The sequence below is a fragment of the Fusarium subglutinans genome (assembly GCF_013396075.1).
Source record: "Fusarium subglutinans strain NRRL 66333 chromosome Unknown NRRL66333_c0000041, whole genome shotgun sequence".
NCBI lineage: Eukaryota > Fungi > Ascomycota > Sordariomycetes > Hypocreales > Nectriaceae > Fusarium > Fusarium subglutinans.
Window position 1 is genome coordinate 103,578 of NW_023502104.1, and position 8,794 is coordinate 112,371.

Below are 8,794 nucleotides of genomic sequence, written 5' to 3' on the forward strand. Positions count from 1 at the left end.
TACAAAGGGCGAGAATATCTCGGCCTGCCAAGAGCAAGATCCTCACGCCTGACGTCGGTTGGTGCGAATTTATGCTTGAAATGTTGAGCGTTTTTTCCAAAAAGCCTCGAGATCACAGTTGATTTCGCACGAGAGCTGGCTTCGAGGCAATGATTAACTCTCTTGGGGATTTCAGATCTCAACCCTATGTCTTCCAAAATCAGAACTTGCATATGGAAGCGGGTTTATACAATAGTAGATATGCGAGTAGGGATATTTTATGTGTTTTGCTTGGGAGAGCATGCCATTCATACCAAGGCCGCTTGAACGTGGGCTCTTTGGTTATGTTTGACAGGCATTCGTTCATGATATCATGAATGGAGAGGCCCTTCAACAGGAACATGAAACGGAATGGATCACCTTTGTATGAGGGAGCTTTGAACCTGAGGCCATAGTACTTACGCCAGCAGTTTCTACTGTACTTCAACAGAATAATATGCATATGAATAAAATAAAACAAAATCAATCCTACAATATGTCTAGAGAAAGGCCTCACGTTGACTGGGGTAATGCTTTTACCACTTTCCCCTGCGTCTTACACACGGTCCCCTTCTACCAGGAGTGAACAGAAGACCCTGAAACAAGAGTGGCCAAGAAAAGTTATTCTTGCGTCAAGCAGGGCCAAGTCGTGAGACACTCTGCCGTGTTTCGGCCTTTGCTTTTGCCCCCCGTCTTCGCCTGCTGAGCGGTAATAGATGCGAGTATGCGGCGTTTTGAAACAATGACTTGGCTCACCGCTTCGCCAAATCCAGTTGAAAATCAAACTGTCAAATTACGAATGCTTGCTAATTTGGGCAAAACGGTAACTGTAATGTATCAGGCTTCAGCCTAAGAGAATCAATTAAGCTTGGGTTGATGTCGGACTTCAAAAAGAGAGAACAAAGTCACAAAACGTTCAAATTTAAGGCTGTACGAATTGAGAGAGATGCGATTAGATCTCATCTGAGACATATGCATGAAATATGACCTCGTTCAAGCTGCAGTCGGCCCTGAATGGGTATATCCTTCTCCACATGGATAAGACAGATCCGAATCAAGATCTGTTGGCTTTCAGAGCTTTTCGATATCGTTCTGTAAGATAAGTTCCAGTATCTCATTCCTATCAATTACTCATCAGGGTCTATCCCCGAATCTGATGCAGTAGGTTCCAGATGAAATTGCGATTTCGATCAAGGGTCCCTTTGTCTTAGCTGTGCGTCGATCAAGGTGATGAAATTCTGTTTTCGTAGAGTTCCAGACCGCTCTTGAGGAGAAGATAGTAGGCGCATGAAAATATGACATATTCTGAGTGGATGACCATTGATACCGGTGAGTGTAGCACGGCTCAAAGATCATACAAGGTTCAATAGTTGAAGTTAGAAGATGTCGAAATAGATACCGAGTGATGATCTGCGACTATAATATTACATGGCTCAACCCGTGTCTACCTCATCATTCTCGGCAAGAGATATTCTCCGCAATAAGTCTCTCCAAGTCAATGATAATCCAGTTTCCACACTGGAATTGACCTATAATGCGCTGTCCTGCAAGCCATGACAGCCACCCCCTCAGTAACGACGCGGCCTGCCCGGCAGATGCCCCCGCTTGTAGGCCTCATTGAGACCCTCAGCCAGCCTATACTACCAATTCGGTCCCTCTGCAGCACAATTCTACAATGCGAGTGTAGGCGGCGCTTTTAGTGTAGCTGGGCCGTGTTTGTTGATGCCGAAGAGCGCAATTAGGAGCTGTTGGCCCTAACTAATGAACGCTTCGGGCCGCAGCGATCCGTAAGGACTAACTAACATAGCTCGTTGTGACTAAACTCCGGGACACGGGATGGGGCGAGGGGCAATAAGACATGCAGACCGATTGACTCCCGAATACGATCGGTCATTCGAGATACCAGTTTATTAGGGCCGTGTTAGACACTTACTCAGACATGCTTCACATCGAAAATCTTTCTAAGATTAATGACTGACTGGGGGTACCAATGTTGGAGCATGATAAGACAGTCTTCTGTGAGAAGCATTTTTGTGGCGTAGCTGACCACTAAGCTAACGCTGTCATGAACAAGGGTTCAGCTCAGCTGCAGCTCAGTTGCAAATCTTCTCCTGTTACAGAGACCGTGTTTTGCCAATGAGGGGTTGTAGCTTGCAGTATGGACCGCTAGCTAAGCCGCAACTCGAAACTAGCAAAACCATGCAGTAGACGGTTGCTGTATGTGACGACAATTGGCTACAGAGGGGATGTCAGCTTGCAACATACCTTGAACATGCATTCCAATGGAAGAGGCTGCTCACGATCAGCAATGTAGTGTCTTGTACATGAGAAGAAAGACAGAAGAGAAGCATGTGGTATGAGATGGAAGAGAGTGAGAATATGTATAAAAGATCAACCTGCACTTCGAGACGATGCTTCTCATTCACTCCACCATCACTCACTCCCTCTACAACACAACACAATCACCCTTCAACCCAATAACACCTATTTAACATGTTTGTTTACCAAGGAAAGATGAACTGGTGGACGTACGCCAAGGACGAGACCTTCGTCGTCGTTCTCCCCAACGGCCCAGTCCGCGTCGGCGACAGCGTCTATCTCTTCTGGAAATGGACAGTCGATGCTAAAGGCGTCAAGAACGGCAACGTCTTCCAGACCATCAGCGTCGACTCAGTCACACAGACCAGTGCCACTGATGTGACCTTTGTCCTCAAGGGCTCCTGGTACAGTTTCACCGTCACCACAAAGGGCGGTTATGAGAACATCAGCATCGTCATGAGAAACCCCCAGGGCGGTGTCGGCGACCCCATGCCTCTCAAGCGCGAGTGGAAGTCTGAACAGGAGCTCACTGGCACTACGCGCATTTGGACTGGAAAGTTCAAGTGGATGAGCTTTGCGAAGGATGAGCAGGCCATCTTCATTGTTCCTGATGGCTTTGGTGAGGGCAAGCCTATTATCTCAACTTGGCAGTGGACAAAGGCTTCCAACGGCAAGACGAAGGAGCCGTCGTTCCGTGCTGAGGTCCAGAAGAATGTTACTGGGCTTGGAACTGATACTGTCAAGTTCTCGTACAAGTCTTACTATGATATCAAGTGCACTTGGGATGGCAAGAAGGATCAGCTTGATGTTTGGGTAACAGAGGGTGCCCACAGTGAGGATGTTGGTGACATGATACGCTCTGCCATCATTGAGCGCTCAACTCACTCTCAGTATGTCTCCAACTCAGCATATGAAACTTTTGCTAACTTTGCAACAGTGACTTCAACCCTCCTTTCCCTCCTCCCACCAAGAGCGAGTGTGACCATTATCTCCCCCAGCCCCAAGCTTCGCTCCCTCGTCTCGTGTGTCCTCTTCCATTTCCCAAGGACCTTCTTGAGACTCTCGCACACACGGCTGCATACGTCGACCAGTGCGGTTACCTAGCCAAGTATGCTCAGGATGTACGTTTGACTCTTTCCTTCATCTTTCGACACCTGCTCACATTTTCTTAGCGCTTTGCCGCCCTCGATGCCGATTACCACTTCTCCCTTGAGCAGATCAAGGCTCTTAAGATTGAGATTGAGAACATCAACAAGACCAAGGGCGACCTCACCACTGACCGCGATGCCGCCATCGCCAAGGCTCAGAAGCTTCAAGAGGCTCTAGACAAGGCTCTGAAGGGCGGTGAAGGCTTCCAGAAGGAGATTAACCGACTCAACAAGGTCATCTCTGATGACAAGCTCAAGGATGCCGAGGCTCTCAAGGTCCTTGAGAAGACTCGCGCCGATCTCGAGGCCTCCCAACAGCAGTGCTCCAAGCTTCAGGCCGAGGTTGCCCAAAAGGATGCTCAGATCGCGGAGCAGGGCGCCACCATCAGCAACCTCCAGAAGATCATCATCACTCTCGAGACTACCATCTCGCAGCTCCGTGCCGAGGTTACAGTCAAGACCACCGAGAACGAGAAGCTTGCCAAGGCCAACGTTACCCTCGAGGGACAAAAGAAGGATCTCGAAGGCTCCGTCAAGGATCTTCAGGATGAACTTGCTCGTGCGCAGCAGAGGATCAAGGATCTGCAGGAAACGGCTAAGAGCCACGCGGCGAAGGATAAGGAGATCCGTGATGCGAAGGCTCGTGCAGATACTGAGGCCGCAAAGTCGGAGGAGGAGGCTGCCAACGCACGGGCTGAGGTTGAGAAGTATAAGCAGTGGGCTTTCGATAACAAGGTTAAGATCGATCTCTCCAGCTACTGATGCCAGGTATTCCCGCCGTTGCATCTGTTTCCGGTGGGACTCTCGTGTCATAGGGTGTTGAGATATTGTTGGGTGGTAGGTGCCATCTGCTTGGCGGCTTGGGAGCTGAAAAGGAGATGGGGTGTGGAGAGGACTGTTTAGCTACTGAGTAGTCCAGATATCTAAAATTAATACATTCCCTTTGTTACTAACTTTGATTGAACCTCGACTTCAGTGCTATTCTATATTGAGTGATGTATAGATGGATGGTTTAACGTGACAGCTATGACCAGGCTCGAGCAGACCTACAGAAAATATTGGCCATGACAGAATTGGTACGGTGTTGCAGTTGATTCGTTGTATCCATTAAACTCTATACGTTCTAAAGAAAAGAAATGCTATCCCTGAATGAAAGCCAACCCAACAAACATGTGCTCCCAAAATACCAAATCCAACTCAAGCTTGACAGTTTATCTTTGAACGTTCTCCTCCATCACAGGCGCATCTGGACCCTCTGCTCGACACTTCTCAGCATCCATCTCCTTCTTGTGCTTCTTGCCAAGGAAAGGGAAGAAGAAGTAAGGATGGAAGATTGTCAGTGTCCATACGGCAATGAGAATCATGGCTCCGTCGAGAATCAGGAAGGTTGTCTCGTTTTGCATGAGAGAGCTGCCCCAGCCCATCTGCATTTCGGGGATACTAGACAATATTAGTACGAAGAATAAAGGGCATATCCGAAAGAGGCTTACCGGTAGATGCAACGGATGATAATGGCGATGTAAGCAACGGTCAAGGCATAGACAAAGATCTTGGTCTTCTTGTCACTTGCTCTGATGACCTTGACATTTCCGTTGGTAGACGATTCACTCTCCGTGGCAGTCTCATCACCAGCCCTGACAGCAGCACCATTCTTGATGGCTTTGTGTCTCCTCCAGATATAAACCATCATCAGGCCACCACAGAAGATCATGTTGGCCATCTGGAAGACAACACCGGCAACAAGAAGACCCGATCCTACATCAAGCATGCCCTGGTCATTGTTGTCTCCATTAGTGGCAGCCGACGAAACACCGCCGCCAGCAGCTTGGATCACAATAGAGAAGAAATCGGTACCGACGAAAACCCAGGGATACAAAACAGGCTTGATGAAACTGTACTCTCGACCGTACCATAACACAAGATGTTTGAAGGTGATCGAGATAGCAGCGGCGACTAGTGTCGGGCCGAGGATGAGAAGAACGAGTTGGATGACGAAGGCGTTGTATACCCATGGGTTTGAACTCATGACGATACGACCACTATAGCCGATGAGTTCAAATATCGTTCCGATCGCAAGCCACAGCGTGTACGACCATGTTCGCGCCTTGATACCGAAGTACAGTTGGGGTATAAGCGCCAGCGCGTGCGCCACGACGAAGAAAACACAGGCGCCTAGCGTAAAAGTGTCACCGTACAGGGACAACTCAGCAGGACATCGTTCGGAGATTCCATCAGAGCAGGTTTCGTAAGTCGGCGGAGGATAGTTTGTGCCGTTGTAGGACATTTTGACGATCTGGGGAGCAACTTTGAAGGAACCACTTTGTTTTTGTTATCTTGGAGGGCGAGTCGGATATAAAAACATGGTGATTTCTGGGGCATGGTCTCCGTGGGGCAGCCCATGGAGAATATTCCGCAGAGATTTACGGGGAGGAATGGGATTGTGGATTTGATTACAGGGCGCAGTTGGACAGCCAAGACATAGGCATAAGCGAGGTGCAAATCGTTGGCTTGGCGTTTGACTCTTCGATTCATGAGTCTCTCTTCATATCAAGATGATACTCTTCAGATAAGACCAATTAGCTTGTCAGTGCACATGATAGCTTAACTCTAAATAAGCATTAAAGTTAAGAACTTGCACGAATATAAAGAATGACCTCGATCAAGCTCAATATCATTATAAACGCGTAAATCTTGGCATCGTCAGCACGGGCTAAACGACGCGTAGATAACTTGATAAGCTCGCATTCCCGAAAGGCCCGATTGGCCCGTCTATCTTCAACAGCTCGCTTTTCTCGTTCCCCTCGCTTTTCTCGCAACGACATGCAGGCCTAAGATTACTCGTCGTTTGAGGTCTTGGGTATCCACATGTAAGAGATCAGAGGTTTCATTCTGAAGTTATCCCGTCTTTCCGGTCCAGACGTGACGGGCTACAGGTTTTAAGCTCAAATAAGTCTGATCAAAGGTAACAGTTTAGGCTATGTGTAAATACCAAAACCATCTATCTGTTATTACATGCCGATAGCCATTTCCTCAACCTTTCAGCATCTCTTCTACAGCTGTTGAGCCACTAGTATGACCGCCACCGTCGATATCCAAGCAAAACAAAGCTTCGTCCCCGTCATGTAGGGTAACCCTAACACGGTTAACTTCTTGAGGTGTTCTTTCACAGTGCCACTAATATTATTCATGTCTGTGAGCCTCATAACTCTAAACAGTCTGCCTATGCTCAGTTCAAGGAGTACGATGCCAATGCTGTTGCTGTAGAGGTTGTGGTTAATGGTATATCGTGACTGGGATGCCATGAATGGAGCCTTATTAGCTACCTGCAGTGATCTAGGGTATCCGTCCCGCACAATTTAATCAGAGATGTTCTAGCCCCATTCTACATTACCCTGGCTATCGCTGGCTCCTCTGTCGTTCCGCCATGTCTCAGAGCCACACGAAAAAGGCTTATCAACGACTTTAAGAAACTGTTTTTGCATTCGCTGGAGACAAAGATTTCTTTACAAACATGACAATGTTGGATGTTTGGCTAGATTGTGCACATGCATGGCAGCTGACGTGATCTTCCTCGGAAGCTCGAAGCGCTGTTCGAGTGCATACTTTGGTCGGATGAGCTCAACCTGACCTGCGTTGCTGGGAGCTGAGCGTGTGATCATAATGAGATCAACAAACGTTGTAATTCTCGTTGCGTCGTCTGGAATAACTGCCAACTTGGGCACCTGGTATAAGAAAGCGAAGGCGCTGCGACTTGGCCGATGAAAACGAGTCTGCAGCCTGATAGCAAGTAAGCCGAACCGAGTGTAATACTTTTCAGTCCACTAACTGCAGCGCGTTGAATATGGGTGCAAAGTCCCGCAGGAGAAGTTACATGGCGCTTTAGGGTGAGGACCAGTGAACCGATGCCGCGACCCTCCATCTCGGCTTCGCGAAGTTGGAGATACCAAGGGTCAGGGTTGTACAACCGACTATTACACTTAGAGCTTCTATTTTAATGATGATGTTTGGAGCGATGACTATGAAAGAAGTGTTGTTGGGAGATAGTTCTCTATCCAGGTGTCGCCATTGCCAGCCTTACGGACAACGTCTGTCCTAATTGATGGGGTGAAACCGTGGAAGCGACTTGTCACATCGGGTTGAGCCGAAGTGCATACCAAGTGTACCACCACTTCCGCATCATTTCGGAGCCTAAACTCGTTTGAGATGGGCTTTGGATCTCAGTGTCTTTCACTCAGTCTGATTGGAGAAGTGGAAATACGTCTTGCGGCTTTCAACACCATTCTCCTTTCACTTTAGTGATCCTGGCTAGGAGACGGACCCAGTTGCCAACTATGCCGAATTGGCTCGTGCTCGAGTAAAGTAACTGCTGAGGCGCCAGACCCTGTTCCTATTGAGGACTTGTCGACTTTTGCCAACAACTCCATATAACTGGTCTGCCGATCTGCAACTGCTACGTGACCAAGTAACACATCGGGCCGACAAAGCCGTTATTCTTCGGTGACAAAAAGACCGTTGGAGAAAGGGACCAAGTCCACAGCCGTCTTCCAATCACCAACTCTCTCGGCGTCCGGAAGGAAAGCTCCCGATCTCCTTGATAATACTGTAGTAATACAGTCTATCTGTAACAGGCAGCTAGGTGAAACTTAAGGTTCAGTAGTAGCGCTATGCGGAGTGGCTTCTGACAGGAAACCTAACTGGTGAGTGATCCTAGCTAGTCTTTGTTAGACTGTATAGACTGTTGATCTCCTCCCACTTCCCGTAGATACCAGTAAGGCTACCCACCTATCGAGGATTCCCCGGTCTGCTGTTGCTATCTATAATTTGGGTGGCGAATCGGAATCGACATGTATGTGATGACTGTGGGATGTACGCCACTACCAATCCCCAGACGCCCCAATGAAACGAAATATCAAACGAAACAAATCAGGGGCTGCTGTCAAGCCCAAACTTTATATGGCATGAGCTTTTTGGACCATGAATAGACTTCTTCTAGATCACCTCCAAGAAGGCAACACTACAGCATCGACAGTTCCCGAGACACCTCGTCATTATCAAGACCGGAGGTACTGATCCATGCCAGTCTTGCAGCACACATCAAAGCAAAACCATATCCATTCCGCTCTAGGTTGCGAAATGCAATTATAAAAGGTCGACACCATTCCAGAAATATTCTAGCCAACAACCCCGGCTCTCACTGTCGCGGTCCACCCAATGGTGATGCTGATCCGGCAGCTCTACCCTTCACTAGCGCGTACGCGAACGGCGATCAGACCGTCTAATAATACGACCTAGGCGGCTCGAAATAGGAC

General features: G+C 48.2%; 2 protein-coding genes across 2 annotated transcripts; one reads left to right on the forward strand and one right to left on the reverse strand.

Moving 5' to 3' along the window:
• Positions 1–2,511: 2,511 nt before the first annotated feature.
• On the forward strand, positions 2,512–4,247 carry FSUBG_4511 (uncharacterized protein; the record flags this gene model as incomplete). Its single annotated transcript, XM_036682509.1, has 3 exons — positions 2,512–3,227; positions 3,275–3,458; positions 3,510–4,247. 3 exons carry the CDS (start codon positions 2,512–2,514, stop codon positions 4,245–4,247), a joined length of 1,638 nt encoding a protein of 545 aa, XP_036539926.1.
• Positions 4,248–4,696: 449 nt separating this feature from the next.
• Positions 4,697–5,769, reverse strand: FSUBG_4512 (phospholipid-translocating ATPase; the record flags this gene model as incomplete). The annotated part of the gene is made up of 2 exons (XM_036682510.1): positions 4,697–4,925; positions 4,976–5,769. 2 exons carry the CDS (start codon positions 5,767–5,769, stop codon positions 4,697–4,699), a joined length of 1,023 nt encoding a protein of 340 aa, XP_036539927.1.
• Positions 5,770–8,794: the final 3,025 nt, after the last annotated feature.